The sequence below is a fragment of the Triticum dicoccoides genome, chromosome 7B (assembly GCF_002162155.2).
Source record: "Triticum dicoccoides isolate Atlit2015 ecotype Zavitan chromosome 7B, WEW_v2.0, whole genome shotgun sequence".
In the NCBI taxonomy this organism is placed as follows: Eukaryota; Viridiplantae; Streptophyta; class Magnoliopsida; order Poales; family Poaceae; genus Triticum; species Triticum dicoccoides.
Window position 1 is genome coordinate 287456616 of NC_041393.1, and position 19969 is coordinate 287476584.

At 43.1% G+C, this 19969-nt stretch overlaps 1 protein-coding gene across 1 annotated transcript; it reads left to right on the plus strand.

Annotated features, from left to right (window-relative positions):
- The first annotated feature begins 7512 nt into the window (after positions 1-7512).
- Positions 7513-17187, plus strand: LOC119335745 (ADP-ribosylation factor 3). Its single transcript, XM_037607831.1, has 8 exons — positions 7513-7805; positions 7915-7953; positions 8065-8127; positions 10538-10556; positions 11947-12058; positions 15471-15518; positions 15895-16025; positions 16818-17187. Exons 1-8 carry the CDS (start codon positions 7703-7705, stop codon positions 16849-16851), a joined length of 549 nt encoding a protein of 182 aa, XP_037463728.1. The 5' UTR covers positions 7513-7702; the 3' UTR covers positions 16852-17187.
- Positions 17188-19969: the final 2782 nt, after the last annotated feature.

A 19969-nucleotide genomic window follows, 5' to 3' on the forward strand; every position in this document is an offset into this window, starting at 1 on the left:
TCCAGCGGAGCGCCGGCGAAGGCTCCAAGATGGGATCTCGCGGATACAGAAGGTTACGGTGGTGGAAATTGTTTTTCGTTGGCTCCCTGGATGTTTTTGGGGTACGTGGGTATATATAGGAGGAAGAAGTAGGTCGGTGGCTGCCCGAGGGTCCCACGAGATAGGGGGCGCACCCTGTAGGGGTGGGCACGCCCTCCACCCTCGTGGCCGCCTCGGCTGCTTCTTGACTTGCACTCCAAGTCCTCTGGATCACGTTCGTTCCAAAAATCACGCTCCCGAAGGTCATTCCGTTTGGACTCTGTTTGATATTCCTTTTCTTGGAAATACCGAAATAGGCAAAAAAAATAACAATACGGGTTGGGCCTCCGGTTAGTAGGTTAGTCCGAAAAATGATATAAATGTGTAAAGTAAAGTCGATAAACATCCAAAAGGGGTAATATAATAGCATGGAACAATCAAAAATTATAGATACGTTGGAGACGTATCATTAATGTTCCGCACAAGAGGGCTTTCACACTCAGCAAAGAAGAGAGGCTCAGCATGAAAAAAAGCGAGGAGTGAAATGAAGCAGAATGAATTTTATGAAAGGCTAAGGAAGGACATGTATCCAGCTGTTCGAAAGGATATTGAGGAGTCAATGATGATGTAGAAGACTCTAACACTGATAGATAGCCAGCAGATGGGAGGGGAGGCGGGAATGGAGGATGTTGCTTACTGCGTGACAACACCGCACAAGAGTAGTTGTGCATCAGCTGACCCCAGTGATATTGAGACTACAGCTGCTCATGATGATGTTATATCTGATCTATCTGGAATGAAAGACAGACTGAAGGGTGTGCTTACACATTATGAAGGTACATTAAAATATGCAATAACCTGGGTTTGCCCACCCTTCTTGGAAGAGGGCCTCTTGTTGGACAATGTGCCATAATGGGCTGTGTGAAGTGCTACGTGACTGAAGTAAAGCCTGGATTCAATGAATTTGCCCTGAAGAATGTCCTAGGAAACTTTGATGAGCAAAGGACCTTGGGAGAAACAATGTTACATCACATCTAGTGGCCACGAAAGGAAATAGAGTTCATCTATGAGATCCCTGAAGCCCCGCCAAGAGAAACCAATGTCGCCCCTCAACCGGTGATGCTCTCCTTGCCACACCAGCTCTCGCGTGCTTCCCCCAAAGAACCTAATACTCGTAATCTGACGGCTGATGCATCAACCTGTGATCAGCCGCCCCGACTTTGTGCCGTACAGGCCATGTCATCCTCCGCCCCAAAGGAGCCAGTGGCAAGGCCTACAACTGTTGAAGATGTACCACCAGTTCAGATGCCGGCCGCTGAAGCAGCGGGAGGAGACCCAGCTGCAACACATGCTCAGCAAACCAACCTGGTGGAACAGACTACTAAGCAGTCTGATGCTTCGGAACCGCCTGCTAAGCAGTCTGTAGGTCCAAAACTGACTGCTCATCAGTCCATCGGTGAGTAGTCGCGTGATCAGCATGCCAATGTGTCAGCACTTCTTTCTCAGCAAACCAACGCATTGGCACGACCTCCTCAGCACAGCGACAAGTTGGCACCACCTGCGCAGAAACACGACATAGCTTCAACGCATGGTCAACAGTTTAATGCCTCTGCTCCTACACCCCAGCAGTCCGTCACAGCAACACCGCCATCTCAACGGGCCAGCATAGATAAACCGTCTACTAAGCAGTTCGTCGAAGCTTCACCGTCTGATCGGCTGTCTACCTTGCAGCCAACCAGACGTTCTGCCAGAAATGCTTCAAGTACCAAGAAGGAAGCGGACAAAAAAGGCTACACCCGCGGGGAAGCGCGATGGGAGAGCGAGGAGGAAAGAGAACGATTGCCTCTTACTTAAAGCACTCATCGCCCAGAACCAAATTAACAATAGGTTGTTCGAATCGGGGAGTAATATTATTTCTGACGGCATGGATGATGAAGAAGTAGATTTGTTGCTTGCTAAAAGTAAAGCAGATGTACTTGAAGCACGCAATTATGTCCATGGCCAGCCATTTCTTGATGACGTATACTTTGATGAGTGCAGCTCCAGTTGCTGCGAGTTACATGAATATTGCATGGATCAAATGTCAGCAGGTCATCATTGTTTGCTAGTCCACTACAACAGAGATCATTTCCGACATGATGCTAGTTCCATCAATGTGAGTTTCGAGGACTTACATCTCTTCTTCAACTTCAACGAGCTCGATGCCACTCTTGTTAGATGCCTGATTTTGTAAGTACTTAACAAACTCTGATCAACTTCTCCATACAAGACTGTAAATGATAAACAACTAACTGCATTTTATTTCTCTCAGGAAATTGAACGCGCAGAGAATAAAAAGGGAGAGTGTGTATTTCATAGATCCCGCTTTAGCAAATGGCACATCATTAGATTGTAAGGACCTACGAGACTGGGCCATTAACACGGTCATCTGTCTCTTCGAAAACATGTCCCATGCAGAATCATTTCTCTGGCCATATCATGAACGGTAAGTCAAGTAAAAAACCATGTATACACTGATTGTCTTTCAGATTTCGACATAATTCGTAAGTTCATGGCTTTCTTAATATGTAGAGATCACTGGATATTGGTATTCATTGTTCCAAACAAGAACACAGTTTACTACATGGATTCTCTCAGAGAGTCAATAAACGCTCACGATCTGAGCATCTTCAGCAATTCATGGGTAGGTATTGAATTCTATGATGTTGAAATTAACTGCATTCATATCTGGTTCAATAATTGATGTTGTCAAAATTCATCTTCATTTGCAGTGTGCTCGCATTGTGGAAAACTAAACCAGGAACATGTTCAAGAGGGAACTACCTCTACATCACGAGATCATTTCTTCGGTAACACACCGAAATCCATTATTTTCAGAAAATTTATCCAATAATCTGCAAATACCTTTTCTTACGCTAGTCAAATGTTCGAGCTTCCAAAATGAACCTATTTCTATTTTTGTCCAAAGAAAAAATAATGCATCTAACACCGATTAGGTTGTTCCTAATAGGACAAATATATGACTAATTCTGTACAAAAAAATTCAGTGTCCTCAGCAACAAGCAGGGACCAACCTTTATGGATACTATGTGTGCAGACACATGATTTCCATCTGCAAATCTGCTGATAGTTGTGACGTCCTCGCAAATTAGTACCAGTAAGTCTATCTTAATTAATATCTTCTACTCCACTCATATGACACATTCTGATCTTAAAAATATTGCAGCTCATCTTAGAACCGAGGACCCCTGAACCGCTCCTGACTGGTGAATTGCTGATGGTTTGGAGATTTATCAGCGACTTCTTTCTGAATCACTACATCAATCCCACTGGTGATAATGAAGATTTCAGCATGCGTTCTCCTGAAACATTGAGTAAGAGTTAGCCGCTAAACATATACGCATGGATCCATTGTTTTCCATGAGGTCTTCGTATTTCGTACACTATGATTAATTATGTAATGCATATATGTGTGGACAAATCATTGGAATTTAGCTATCATATGTTCAATTGCAATTGTTGCGAAATCTGATGAATGTTCTTCCCATGGACACTATTTATTCAATTGAATATTGTGGCGTATTTGCTTTTTGCACGCCGATTCAAAATGAGATATTTTTGTTTTAACCTGGCAATTGCTCCATACACGGTTCAATTAAATGAGTGTGTGCGACCCATATCAGAAAGCATACGTCAATCGTAGCAGAACTGTCAATGATACATACCAGATCGCAAACAATTTGCAGCGCTACTACGTGTGCATAGGGTCTCCGAAACCGCTTGTGCTATCACGTTATCGCACACGAGAGCTCGGAGTAAACCGTGCCCAATGTAAAATACAATCCCAATCGTAATTTTTTCAGGAAACATGTGGGATCCCAAACGAAAAGCACATGTCACTCTTGCCGCAACTGTCGGTGATACACAACAAATCACAAACGGTCTACAGCACTTGTATGTGTGCAAAGGGGCTCCTGAACCATTTGTGATAGAACATTATTGCACACGGTAATTGTTGAGAAACGTGTGCGATGGAGTCTTGCATGGCAGACGGGTTCCGCAGAAAACTCGTGTGCTATGGGGCACATATCGCACGCAGTTCATATGTTGGCCCATGTGCCTTACATGTTGTTTCCCAAACGGTTCATTACGACACACCGGTTGGTTTCACTGTGTCATTAGAAACGTTTAATCACCGATCCCACACGTGCGAAAGAATTTAGTGTGTGTTGCATCACACACGATTACATTTTGCAAGGCCTCTAGATCATGGCTCCATATCCCCAACGGTTTCTGTGTCGTGTGGGAAGGACCCCTATCGCCCACACTCACTTGGTGACGGTTCCAAATGCCGTCGTGGAAAGGGGTTAAAAACCGTGTGTATATCAACGACGTGTACCAGCATAAGGGGCATTATGATCGTACCTGAGCATTGGGTGTAGCTAATATGCGAGTGTGTTCCATGAATGGATCAATGATTGAGCATGGGCTAGGGATACCTTACTTTAGTGTTGATATTTTGAAAGACATGGTTGCTTACTGATATGTTTGAGTATTGAAATCTTCATGTCAAAACTAGACTATTGCTTTGAATAATATAAAGGTCCAAATATCCATGCTACAAAAGAAAGAATATGTGATGAACATGTTAGGCAGCATTCCACATCAAAAAATCTGTTTTTATTATTTACCTACTTGAGGACGAGTAGGAATTAAGCTTGTGGATGCTGATACGTCTCCAACGTATCTATATTTTTTTGATTGTTCCATGCTGTTATATTATCATTCTTGGATGTTTTACAATCATTTTATAGCAACTTTATATTATTTTTTGGGACTAACCTATTAACATAGTGCCCAGTGCTAGTTGGTGTTTTTGCTTGTTTTTTATTTGACGGAAAATCAATACCAAACGGAGTCCAAACGCAACGAAACTTTTTGGAGAATTTTTCTGGACCAGAAGGAACAACTTGGGCCAAAGAAGTAGTAGAGGGTGCCCCGAGGGGGGCACAACCCACCTGGGCGCGCCCAGGCGCGCAACCCACCTGGGCGCGCCCAGGCGCGCCCTGGTGGGTTGTGCCCACCTCGGTGGCCTCCCACACTGCCTCTTCGCCCTATAAGTACCAAGATATTCCAAAAACCCTAGGGGAGTCGACGAAACACAATTCCAGCCGCCGCAAGTTCTAGAACCACGAGATCCAATCTAAACACCATCACGGAGGAGTTCATCATCCTCATTGGTGCCTCTCTGGTGATGCGTGAGTAGTTCATTGTAGACCTACGGTCCATAGGCAGTAGCTAGATGGCTTCCTCTCTCTCTCTCTCTCTCTTGATTCTCAATACAATGGTCTTTTGGAGATCTATTTGATGTAACTCTTTTTGTCGTGTGTTTGCTAGGATCCGATGAACTTTGAGTTTATGATCAGATATATTTTATCCGTGAAAGTTATTTGAGTATTCTTTGATCTCTTATATGCATGGTTATTTATAGCCTCATATTTCTTCTTTGAATCTTTGGTTTAGTTAGGCCAGCTAGATCGATTTTTTTGCCATGGGAAGAGGTGCTTTGTGATGGGTTCGATCGTGCAGTGTTCTTTCCCAGTGATAGAAGGGGCAGCAAGACACCTATTAATCGTTGCTATTAAGGTTAACAAGATGGGGTCTATTCCTACATGAATAGATCTTGTCTACATCATTTCATCGTTCTTATTGCATTACTCCGTTTCTCCGTGAACTTAATACACTAGATGCATGCTGGATAGCGGTCGATGTGTGGAGTAGTAGTAGTAGATGCAGATAGGAGTCGTTCTACTAATCTTGGACGTGGTGCCTATATATTGATCATTGCTTGGATATATCGTCATAATTGTTTGAAGTTCTGTCAATTGCCCAACAATAATTTGTTTACCCGCTGTGTACTATTTTCTTGAGATAAGCCACTAGTGAAATCTACGGCCCTCGGGTCTATTCGTTCTCATATTTGCTTTCCGATCTATTATTTGCCACTTTTACTTTGAGATCTATTATTCCATAAACCCCAAAATATCTTGCTGCACTTTTTTATTTGCATCTTTTATTTCGCGTTTAATCGAGATATATTTATCCAATCTATCACAATTTTATCCCATCAACTAGATAATTTCCGGTGCCGTTACCCGAAGAAGGGATTGACAACCCCTTATACGCGTCGAGTTGCAAGTATTCGTTCTTTGTGTGTAGGTACCATTTACATAGTGTTGCTTGGTTCTCCTACTGGATTGATACCTTGGTTTCATAACTGAGGGAAATACCTATCGTAATTGTGCTGCATCATCCCTTCCTCTTTGGGGAAATATCGACGTAGTTCGAGCGACATCAAATACCAGACTTAGCTGAAGTTTTGCTGAGGTTTCATCTGACAATGCCTCGGGAATTTCATCGGTCAAACTTGACGTCTGATCCGACGAGGCATTGTTCAGCTCCGAGCTCGAAGCCAAATCCGATGAGTGATCACGTCGTGGTCCTGATCCGAGATTGAATCTGAGATCGGCGTGTTGGCATCGGCGAGGTCCTCAGACTGGTCTGACACCAACCCAAAAATGCGAGTCTATAGCGGGCATCCGCAACGTATGCCATGTTTTCAAACCTGATGGTTTGGCCTGGAGCAAAATTCTCGATCTGGCCGAGGTGGCCAGTAGAATCGTCATGACGCCGTCGAACACAAAAAGCTGTTTAGGGAAGAAGGTCTTCCCGCAGCCAATGTTGCCCTCGATCCAAAGATGAGCCATCGAGCTGTTTTGACCACACAACGGGATGTGTATGAGCCACCAATGTCGGGGTTGGATCTAGCGGATCTCGGGTAGGGGGTCCTGAGCTGTGAATCTTAGCTTGATAGTAACATGACACAAGAGGGACACAATGTTTACCCAGGTTCGGGCTCTCTTGAAGTACGCATGCTTTGATTGTATTGATGTGATGGGGTACAAAGTACACGATGATCTATCTTGAGATCGTAGAATGTCTCTAAAAAAACTCTATCCCATGGACTAAACCACTCGACTTATATAGGGGCTGAGAGTACCTAGGGTTACATGTAGGTTGGTTATATCCATGGATAAACTTGCCGATAATTTAAACATGCCTTGAAGTGTGTGACAAGTCTTCAGAGGATTCCATCTTGAGCACTCTGGGAGGCATGATGGACATGACCCATTCTTCGGTTATCTGGGGGTCCTCGGCCTGTCCCATGACTAGCAGGCCGATGTGGTTAGCACCCTCTAGTTCAGAACACCGTCACCGACTGTCTACTACAACAAGTTTTGCGTGGCTTTAGCGAGTGAGGGGCAATGACGGCGATGCATCTTCGGCTCTCTTCAGTGCTTGTAGTCGTCGCTAGACGGTGTACAGATCTAAATGCAATTTTTATTATTTGTAGTGTTCATTGTACATGGTGAATAAATTGGAAGTTTTTTCTTTGAAGAGAGAAGTGAACGGGGCCGTGCCTGACATTTTCTCCTCCTGACCTCCGTACCAAACACAGCCAACCGCTCCAAATCGCCGAAGTTACTCTCTTCGTCTTGAGCACTCGCGCGCGCAAGCTCACTCGCTCCAGATCTCCCCTTACCATCGTAGATCTCACGCCCCCAAGCCGCCACGCCCCCAACGAGACCTAGCTCGCGCCCCTCCGCCGCGTAGGGGCGCCGCCATGGGCATCGTGTTCACGCGGCTCTTCTCGTCGGTATTCGGAAACCGCGAGGCCCGCATCCTCGTCCTCGGCCTCGACAATGCCGGCAAGACTACCATCCTCTGTAAGTGAGCCTGATCTCCCTCGCCCCGAATCTTCCGTGGTTCCTCCTTGGATCTGCGGTTCTGTTTGTTCGTGTTTCTGAATTCTGATTCATGTGGTGTGGCTTGCAGATCGGCTGCAGATGGGGGAGGTCGTTTCCACGATCCCAAGTGGGTTTCCTGTTCTGGTGCTCACCTAGTGTGTGCATTTCTTTTGATGTGTATGGATCGAGCTTAGATTTGATGTGAGGTGGTGTTGTGTCCGTGTGTGTCTTGCTGCAGCGATCGGGTTCAACGTGGAGACGGTGCAGTACAATAACATCAAGTTCCAAGTTTGGGATCTCGGTAAGTGACACGTATCCTCGCCCCTCATTTGAATGTTAGTGTTAGAACTAACGAATCACATTATTCGTAAAAAAAAAACTAACGAATCACATAGATATATATATCCAAAGCACATCTTTGTATTATTCATAGCCATAACTAACACAGAGCACCACATAAGTTGAAGTTTATCAGGATTTGACATACAATTTTGATATTTATGTGAAAAATTGGATCATGTTGGACGATTTGCTGTATGTTGCCAATGTGTTCCCACCCTTTGAATACCATCTTGGAGTCTTCCTTATGTTTATTTCAATTGAATGAGGTTATGTATTTCGATTGAATGAGGTTTAGGTATTTCAATTAAATTAGGTTTAGGTAATTGATGTGATGCTTAAATCAGTGGGGTAAAGCATAATTAGGGCAGGAGCAAAGGAAGCAAAACCTATAACCAATTTGCCCACTAGAGTAAAGCATACTTAGGGCAGGAGCAAAGGAACCAGCACCAAGGTGCTGCCCCGTGCATCCACATAGATGTAAAAGGAGGCAATCAGTTAGTTTTTTCCCCTTAGGCCAGCACTTCACTGGGGCCCACCATCTCCAGAATATTCCCATTCTATTTGTATATTCTTCCCCAGATAATTCCCAGAGTCTCTCTTTCCAAAAAATTGACTCAAATCCTTCCCGAATCTCTCCCCTTCACCCAAAATTCTCCTCCAAATTCGTCCTCTCGATCCCAACCGATGAAACAAACTCTAATTACTCTAGACCGACATGGTTTTGAGAGTGGTGGAGGCATGGACTGACATGGAGGAGGTGGTGGAGGAGCCGCTGGTTGAAACGCCACGTGCGGGTCGGTGACGCTGAGCGCTCAGGCTCGAGGGTCGACAAAGGCGGGAGGTGGTGAAGGGCCGCTCGAGGGCGTTGAGGCATTGGACGAGGCCCTCCACGAAGGCGCTTGGTGGTCCGTTTCACCATCACTTCCTTTAACTGGGCCGGTAGCTCCTTGAGCATGAGGTTGATGTCACCATTGGCTTTGTCATCGTCCGTCAATTGATACCAGATGAAACAAACTCTAATTATCCTAGTTCTAATAGGAAGTAATACTGTGAATTCTGATGCTTTATTGATCGTGGGAGAGGCCCAATATATAGTAGGGATACCTTGGCTTACAAACCGGCTCAAAAGGAAATACAATCTGACTCTGAAACGGATTCTAATCTGCAATCTGCACGTAATATGAACCTGAGCCAATGTTATAGTAATAATTGAATCCTTGTCACTTTGGGCTGTATCAGGGGGTGGTGCATCCAGGTTTGGAGCCCTCCGACCATATTCGAACTCATGCTCTGCGCCACAGAAAAAGCCCAGTCGTTGTTGGACCCGACATCACACATCATGGATGGCGCTCCGTACCCCCGCCATGGAAAAAGTCTTGGCTGCCACCTAACCCATGCTTCATAGCGTCGCCATAGCCGGAGCTCCTCGTCCCGGCATCATTGTCGTCCCTGAGCGCTACACACTATAGTGATTTGAGCCAACGCATCCCTCTCCCATCTCTCCATTTTTTCTTTCCTCACCGTTTCCAGGTTTCCTCCTTTCTCACATGAAGCACCGACTCACCCACTGTGGAGCCTAGTTGGTTCTGCAGGCTGCAGGCTGGGGTGACGCGTGGCCATATCCTCATTGCTTCGTTTAGATTAATACTCAACAATCTAAACTTTTTTTTTATCTCCAATGCATGATGTGGAAATTTAACATAACATTCTTTTGTGTCAAATAGATTTGCCTTGTCAAAAACTTGCTCTGCTTGTTCGCCCATTTGGTTGTGATTGATGAGTCCATGATTGTTAGAGCTGGCTAATCTAGCATAAGGAAAACTATAGACAACCAAAACAACAACGCTTTGATGTCTTAAATTGTTGTTTATTTACCGTAGTCATCCATCCGGGGTTCTAACTTGTAACGCACCATCTCTACAAATGCTTGTTGTAATACACCACCTTCAAAGATAATATCATTTAAAAGTGATAACTTATAAATTATAACTGTTGTTTTAACCTGAATGACTCTCCTTCTCATTGTGACATAAGATCTACATTATGGATTGAGATTTTGAAATCTTCTGTGAAGGTTATTATGCCTGTATACTCTTACTTATGTGGGTGATTACCCAAATATGAAGCACATTCATCTACCCTTCATGAAATATTTGGTTGTAATGTGTTTAATGGTTATGCATTTTAAGTGAATTTTTAAGCTGTGGTGAGATTTTCTTTTGATTGCCAAGTTTTGCATTAATATTATTCTTTCTGGAGAAAAGCTGGTGTCCTTCATTTTTTATTAGTGCTATGCTAGTATGTTATGTTATGCCTGCTCTTTCAGAATATCCACCTTGGGATTTTAACATGAATTTTATTCTCAACAGGTGGTCAAACAAGCATCAGGTACATTCTTTACAGCAAGTATCCATATCCAAAATCGGTCATTATGATGTAACTATTTTATTCAACTTATAGCCATTTTGGAGTAATGCCTTCCCACAGTAATTTGTTGGAGTTGCCCACAGAGAGGCTTTGGCGCCGCACAACTTGTGCCTTTTTTCTCGTTCACTCTTTCACACAACTGAACTTGGTTACAATGCCTTTTAGCTAGTGTGCCTTTTCTCTTGTTCACTCTTTCACACAACTGAATTTGGTTACAATGCCTTTTAGCTAGTGTGCCTTTTCTCTTGTTCACTCTTTCACACAACTGAACTTCGTTACAGTGCATTTTAGATGTACACACACTAGCCAGTAGAAACAACAACTAATAACCACCTCTCTGACCACTCTCAATTTCGGCCTTTCTCCTTGCACCTGGAGATGTGCTCTCTGCACAACGTTGGTGATTACCAGGTCCACAACTAAGCCTTTCTAACAAACTCTATCCATGCATGCATGTGAATCACTCCTCCTACTAACTAGGCATGCACCTAACTGACACTACTAATTAAACAAATTTAGCTTTGCACTGTGTGCACACGTGAAACACACCTCTGACGTGCACACACTACCGCAGCTTCAATACATGCCTAAGTCAGAAATAAACATGATCTAATTACCTATACAGCAAGGTTAATTAACTCCAACATAATTGATCTTTTTGCCAGTCATTTAAGTATTGGTGTCTATGATGTCCTTTTTTTCGGGAGAAGATGAACTTATCACAATTTGCTGTCTCTGGAAGGCATATCATCATGTTGCAACGGTAGTTACTATTTCAAGGCCTGAATCTTAGAAGACCTTATAGACCTTATAGTTTTTGACATCTGAAGCTTATAACTCTAGTTACTCTACTGTAGTTTATCTGATCAACCTTTGTTGACCTGTTGAGAAATTTGGTTGTTTTACCTCATTTGCTGCTGGAATCTCAAGACGATCTGTATTTGTATTTGTTGAAACTATTTCAGTATGCATATCTTGATTGTTGCAGTCATTGTTAGTTTATTGTGTACTAGCAGCGCCACTCAGTCTGTTCAAGGAGTATTAGTCTTGTAATGGCTTCATTTTCTTGTTTTCATTCTTCGATTCGGGAGATTGTTCAATAAAGACCTGGCATGTAATCTCTTAAAGCTTAATTCAGGCCACTTTCATTATATAAAACTGTAGATCTAAGATGTACTGTACTAGTGAGTATGCTGTTCAGCTTGAGCTAGTAATTCTGGTATCTGCCCTGCATCCCTTTACTAGCAGAATGTGAAATGCCTGTCATGAGCCACTTGCAAATTCTACCATTATATAGACTGTAAATCTGAGATGTACTACTGAGTATGCTCTTTCTTGTGTGTGTTCCTAGGCCATACTGGAGATGCTACTTTCCAAACACTCAGGCTATCATATATGTTGTTGATTCAAGTGATACTGATAGGCTGGTAACTGCAAAAGAAGAATTTCATTCCATCCTTGAGGTATGCATCACAATGAATGAAGCCTCTGATTTATATCACAATTGGATGTGCTTCTCCTACAATGCACATTGGTAATACAAGGGTTCAGATATTTCTCACAAAATAATGTTGGTCGTCAATGCTAATTGCACTACGGGAGCATGGGAATGCTACTTTGAAGTGATCAACTAGATATGTGATCGATTTTAACGGTTTACACAAAATTGATGTGGTTAAAAGACTGTTTGCTAGTTATCTGTTTGGATTCCCATTCTGCTTTTGATCTACTGGATGATTTTGACATCAAGTACACTGTAAATAGCAACTACCATTGCGTGCTTTTCTTTTGAAAGGAATAACTTGTATTCCACTTAATCTTGGTGCACAGCCGACTCGCTCACCACAATACCCGAAAAAAAAATCAGGGGCATCAAAAGTCCACGCGGTGAGAGGCACATCCTCCTCTGAACTGAACTGCGCCAACGTGTGTGCGACCTTATTACATTCTCTACGGCAGAACATCAAATCATAGAACACAAAGGAGGCATGGCATAACCTTCTAGCTTCACGGTATAGAGCTCCCAGGTCCGCAGCATCGTAGTTGCGTCCTTTCAGTAATCATCATTTGGCAATCTGACTCTTTGTGCTCCCAGATCATCTGCACCTTCAATCGCCCTAAGACACGCAATCGTCTCAGTTTGCAGTGAGCTCCGGACATGTTCCATTTTCCCGGCAGCCGCCGCTAGGAACGACCCCGTTTCATCACACGCCACATCCCCAAGCTCCAGCCTCGGGCATTTCTCTGAATGCTGCGTCAATGTTTATCTTTACGATTCCCGCCTCGGGAGGTTTCCGGGATTCCTGACAAGCAAGCTGTGGAGATGGTGATTGTTTCATGCTTGAGAATTCCAGCAGATGTTTATTTATAAGCATACTCGCTTCCTCAACCGTCTTTTGCTTCTTACCCGCATTGGTTTTGTACCGTGTTGCCCACCAATCCCATAGAAGAACCGCCACTCTCATTTTCTTCTCTACAGGCAGCAAGCAGACCTGATGCATCAGATTTTGAGAGTCCGCTCATTCAGAGTTGCAAGCACACATCCTCAAAGTCCTTGCTCCCTCCAGACAGCTTTTACTTTTTTGGTCTTCAAAGACAAATGACCACTATGCTCATCAAGCCTAGAACACATAGGGCATCTAGTGTCCAATTCAATCCTTTTCCTCTTTATATTCATTCTTGTGGGTAAGGAGTTATGCACCAATCTCCAAAGGAACATGCTTAACTTACCAGGCACCTGCAGCTGCCAAATATGCTTCCATTTCTCCATAACTTGGCTCTGGCCACTGGAAGACTCAGCATTTTGGCTCCTCTCCGCTTCCTTTACACTGACCCCTAGATGATAGGCCGATTTTACCGAGAACACACCCTTTCTATGTGATGCCATGCCAAGAAACCTTCCATACCTGATCTGAGTGGGATCCCAAGGATGACCTTTGAGTCCTCTGGAAAGAACAGCTCTTGTACTAATTCCGTATCCCACGATTCCGTAATCGCGTTGATCAATTCATTTACTTTTGTAATTATCGTCTGCCCTTGGTGCGAATAAGGCCTTCTTGTCGTCTCTCTTGGCAGCCACGGATCAGACCACACATTCACTTGTGAACCATCTCCTATGCGCCAAATCACTCCCTCTCCCGGCCCCTGTGGATGCTACACCAGGTATAAGACATGCCTGGCTATTCTGTTGCTTCCATAATCGTACAATTCGGATGGTATTTCACCTTCAGCACCACCGCACAGAGGGACTCTGGGTTCTGCAAAAAATGCCAGCTCTGACGAGTTAACATGGCCATATTAAGGCCCTGTTCGGTAATGGTCCGCTCCCGGAATCTGCGGAGTGGCTAAATGGCAACTCCTCCGTTTTTAACTACAACTCCGTCAACTCCGCTCCGGGAGTTGTGGAGCGGAGCGTTGCCGAACACCCCCTAAATATGCGTAAGTCTCTAAACCCTAGGCCTCCTGTTCTCTTCGACTTCATCAACATTTTACCTTTCCCAGCCTATCCAGTGACATTTTTTCATTGCCGTCCTGCTGACTCCACCAATACCTTTGCAATCATGCCACTGATTTGCTCACATATGCTTTTGGTCAGATCAAAGCAGGACATCGTGCACGTCGGTATGGCCTGGGCGACGGCCTTAACCAACATTTCCTTTCCTACTTTAGATAGGAGCTTTTCTAGCCACCCTTGCATCCTCTTCCAAATGTTTTCTTTGATGTACTCGAACTCTTTACTCTTCGCTGCTCTGAGATGTACAGGCAAACCCAAGTATCGCTTGTTCTTGGATTTTCGGGGTATGCAGAGAGCCTGAAGAACTTGATGTTTCTTCGCCATACTTGTTCCTTTAATGAAGAACGCTGAGGATTTGTCTCTGTTGATCTTTTGCCCCGACTGGGACTAGTACAGGGCTGGTATCTCCTGCAGCTGATTTGCACTAGCAGCTGTAGCCTTCATCACAATCAGCGAATCGTCTGCGAAAAATAGTTGATCTATTCTCCTGGACAGATTTGTACCCCTTCAATGGATTGGTCCAATTCAGCACGCTGCTGCAAGACAGAAAACCTCCGCGCACAAAATGAACAAGTACAGTGATGGTGGATCTCCTTGGCACAAGCCTCGCTGTGGGCGGAAAGCGTCAGTTAACTTCCGATTGAACTTGACGTGATAGGAAACCGATCGAACAGAAGTCATGATCACATTCAATCGTGCAGCCGAAAACCCCAAAGCATTCATCATACCCTCCAGAAAACTCCACTCCACCTGGCGATATGCTTTGCTCATGTTAAGCTTTACTGCCACTAGCCCTTGTCTACTCCCTTTCTTCTTGTGCATCAGGTGGGTTAAGCTAAAACAACATTATCTGTAATCACCTGTCCGGGAACAAAAGCTGATTGGGTTGGGGATATTAACTCCGGAAGAATCACCTTCAAGCGGTTTGCTAAAACCTTGGCGATCAGCTTAAAAAGCACATTACATGGACTGATTGGCTGGTATTGCATAAGAGACTCCGGGTTCTTTACCTTTGGAATCAACACAATCGTTGTCTGATTCCATCCCTCCGGCATTACTGCACCATTTAGAACTCTTAGGACCTCCTCTTGAATCTTGGGTCCCGTCCAAATGCCAAAACTTATAAAAAACTGCCGGCATGCCTTCCGGACCTGGAGCCTTTAGATCACAAAAAATTGCATGTTGAAAGGTGATGTGTGATTTGGCAATGCATGTTGCCCACATAAACAACTTACCTAGTGCAATTTCTTCCATTTGACGGTAGGGTCTTTTGAGCCAGATGTATTCAGTGGCCAGGATGTATTTTTCAAGATAATTATCTGATTGCATATATTACCTCATTGTGTGCATTGTACTGGCAGGAGGATGAGCTGAAAGGTGCGGTTGTTCTTGTATATGCGAATAAACAGGTGAAGAAACAAACATATTTTATTTCTTATATACGGTTTTGAAATTTGTATAGTTACTTGGACATTGCAACTGTTCTCAGAACTAACAACAAAGTTCTTGTAATAATTCATGATTTGCACTATACCTGCAGTCTCTTCTTATTTCTGTAGTACATTTTTGGCTCTATTGTCTACTAACAAGGCACCTGCCTTTACGAGTTTCCATGAAATTACTTTAACTATCATCGTTCATTGGCTGCTCCTTTTTTATTAGAAGGAAATAAATGCTTCTAGGTGAATTTACATGTCTGAATACCTTTTGGATGCAGGTTGTTGCGCATCCTGTTTGATATGCTATCTTACCTAATTCATTATTGTGATGTCTTTTCTTATCCAGGACCTTCCAGGTGCACTTGATGATGCTGCCATAACTGAATCATTAGAACTTCACAAGATTAAGAGCCGCCAATGGGCAATTTTCAAAACATCTGCTATAAAAGGGGAGGGGCTTTTTGAAGGCTTGAACTGGTAAGTTCAATGAAACATTCCTTTCTAAAGTGACTAGATGAATACTTGCTCTTTTCTATATTTTCAATCTATTTTTTTCGTTTGTGGCGGTATGGCAGGGGACTGCAAATCCTGTATCCCCTCTTCAAATCGTTAGAAAATGCCCATGCCCATTATTCTGGTTAGACATGGATAATGACTAGATGATTTCATTTCACATAAGAAAGGACTGTTTTCCCTTGTTAGTTGTTACTTGTTGCTGTCTATAACTTTTAGTGTCTTATCACCGGACGTCTAATAAGATAGCGACATGCTTATGCATTCCCTAAAGAATTACTTACACCCAGAGTACACCAACTTGCAGCAAAATAACAAAACCATGCATAATCTCAAAACCCCCATAAAAATGGTACAACTTACATAACAGTACAATTTAATCAAATTTGAAGGAGGCCATTTGTTTCCCTGTGGCCTACGATTATATCTGGCATGGCAGCTGCCCAATGCTATCTCTGTCCATCATTGTGGCCCATCTATCGGTGGGACAGAGAAACAAATAGTATACTAGGAATTATAATGGGAGAAGGGGGATCGAACCCAGTACATGGAACTTGTTGGCGCATCCTCGTTCGTCATGACCAACCCATCCAAAATGTGCTGTTACGTAAGTTATTGTACTACCATTTTTGTGGTTTTTTTTAGATTATGGATGATTTGGTTATTACGCTTTCGGTAAATATATGGGCAACAAACGGTGTTGGTTAGATTCGATGGAAGTCATTGCTGATACCGGCCGATTATTGTTTGCTGCAGGCTCAGTAATGCACTCAAGTCCGGAGGCAGCTAATGTAGGAGGCCCAGCCTCCATTCCGTGAACCATTGCTTGATGGTAAGGAACAGGGACGATGACAGCCTTCTCGCTAGTCTGCGTGGAAATCAGAATCTCTTTATTTTAACTCTGGAAGTTATACACAATCAGTTATCTGTAGAGTGCTTGTTGAAGTTTCCAGACACAACACTAGGTGTACCATGTCGAGAGCAAGAATATATTTGTAGAAAATACCGAGCAAACGATTACGGTTTGAAATATGTGGCTTCACCGCGTAAATTTTCACCCCATTTTCTTTTCCAATGATTGAACTCGCAATTCTTTTTCCGAGTCTCGTTGGCTGGGACCAGATCAGATGCCTGAAGTTACTCAATCCCTGAAATCCAATCATGTCATTTACAAAGTTACTCCCTCTGTTCGGAATTACTTGTCTCGGAAATGAATGTATCTAGAACTAAAATATGTCTAGATACATCCATTTCTGCGACAAGTAATTCCGAACGGAGGGAGTATATGCTTACCTTAATCATCAAAAAACATAGGGCTACTGCTTTACATCTAGTACTTCCATTTCTGCGACAAGTAATTCCGAACGGAGGGAGTATATGCTTACCTTAATCATCAAAAAACATAGGGCTACTGCTTTACATCTAGTACTAGTTAGTTACTGTGTGTTGGAACCACAGTCCGGACCGGACCGACAGCTGCTTGGACAAGAAGACTGGAGCTAGCAGAACGCGTGGTTTCTTAAGGTCCGATGAACCGATCGGAGGAAATTCACACAAACTGGGAGAACTGGTGGGACCAGAATTTTCACAAAATGGGCAACAACCAAAGACGTTTCTTAATGGTGGGCATGTCTGCAAACCTTTACTCCAAAAATATTTTCATTCTCTTCCGCATGCATTAAGAGAGCCCTTCGTACATAAAAGAAAACTAGGAGATAGAGGGTCCTAACCCTCTTGTAGGCTTGAAGCTCTCACTATCTTCTGCATTAAACTTAACAACAATGGAAACAAATTGCATAATAAAGTTTACCCAATTCTCTCTGGAGCCTTGTTTTAGTATAATCTCTAATCTCCTTGAGGAAAGGCCACTCAGTCTGATCATAAGGTAAGCATGGGCCCTATCACCAATCTCCCCTTTGTTGATTTGACCTGACTGATCTAAGCACATTGTTGAGGCTTTGAAGTTAGTTCTAGATTCGTATTGTGCTGCCTCAAGGTAGATGGTGAGTATTGATAAGTGTAGCATCTTTTTTAGTCCTAATACGAGGGTCGAGATTGTAAAACAAATGTGTTCCGCTTGGAATATCATGACCGAGGCCGATGGTAGATATTTAGGATTGCTAGCTAATGTGGGGTTGGATAAAATTGTTTGTTTTAGCATTTGATTGATAGTATTATCATGAAAACAAATGGTTGGAAGGAAAATTATTATCCGTTGGAGGGAAGAAAATTCTCCTCAAGTTTGCTATTCAAGCTATTCCTACGTATGCAGTGTCGGTGTTTAAAATTCCTAAAAAGATTTATAAAGAAATTATCGGTCTTTAAAATTCCTAAAAAGATTTATAAAGAAATTATTGATGCGATGTTGCATTTTTTGTGGGGAGATGAGGATAACCGAAGGAGGATTCATTGGATGGCTTGGTGAAAAATATGTGTCTCGACGAATCGAGGAGGCATGACTTTTTATTATATTCATTGTTTCAACCTGGCTATGCTGGCAAACAGGCTTTATGCCTTCTCGAGAACCCAGGCTCTTTATGTGCTACTGTTTTGAGAGTTAAGTACTTCCCTAATGTCGATTTACTGAATACAAAGTTAAAAAGGCTCCTTGTTTAGTTGGCAAAGTATTATGTCGGCGAGAATTATTTGAAACATGGTCATGTATGGCGAGTTGAAAATGGTCGGAATATTGATATTTTGGATGATGCTTGGATTCCAAATTGTGATAATAGGAAAGTATCAGTGCGAAAGGGGGTCATCTGCTATCAGGAGTGGAGGATTTTATTGATCAGGTTTCTAATAACTGGGATGATCATTTAGCCAGACAAACTTTGTGGCGTTTTGATGCACATCGGTCCTCACTAGCCCTCTTCCCCAACATGACATGCAAGATTTATCGCCCCTTTCCCCAACATGACATCCAAGATTTATCGCTTAAGAGTTGTAAGAAAAATAGAATGTTTTCAGTTCGGTCAGCCTATTTTATGGAATGGGATCATCAACATGGAAGCAAATTCTGACATGTTAATGGTACGAGACAAACCACTGTTAATCCTATTTGGTGTAATATGTGGAAGCTATCGTGTCCGGCAAAACAAATTTTTTATTTGGCGCACATTGCATGACACAGTCCTGTGTCGTGTTACGGTAGTCAATAGACATCTGAAAGTCTCGCCACAACGTCCTTCTTATTCTTCTGATGCAGAAGATACAAAGCATGTGTTATTTCTCTGCAATAAAGCAAAGGATATTTGGAGAAGGCTGGGCATGGACGAAATTATTAATAGAGCCTGTGAAGTTGATTGTGCTGGTGAAGCGGTTATGCAATTCTTACTTCTTTTACAACATCAGGATTTGTCTATTATGGGTCTTCAAAATGCTTAACTGATAATTGCCATTATTGCATGGTATCTATTGTGGGAAAGACATAAGCTGGTTCTTGAGGAGACAGTTCAAAGTGCTTATCAGATTTCTATGGTGATTCATGCTCTTACCGTAACTTTGTTGTTGCTTCCTATATAAAATTCCAAATGCGACCATGAAGAGAGGAGGGATGGATTCAACCCCTTGTTGTTTTTTCAAACTTAATGTCGATGCATCTTTTGATAAGGATTTGTGTAGGGGCACAGTCAGGGCGGTCTTGCGGGATGATAAAAGCAAATTCATTATTGGGGGAATGGGAAGATTGACTGGTGTGGATGTCCCGACGGCTGAACCTTTGGTTCTCAGATCAGTCTATCCCTTGCACATCTTGCGCAAAGGGTGGGATGCAATCGCCTTATTACTAACTCTCATAATTTAAAGGTCATTGACACTATAAAGGGAGAATACGAACAAAAGACTTCCACCGACCTACCTCGATCCTGCGGCTACCCCCTTGCACCGCCCTCCTCTGGCCACACGGGTAA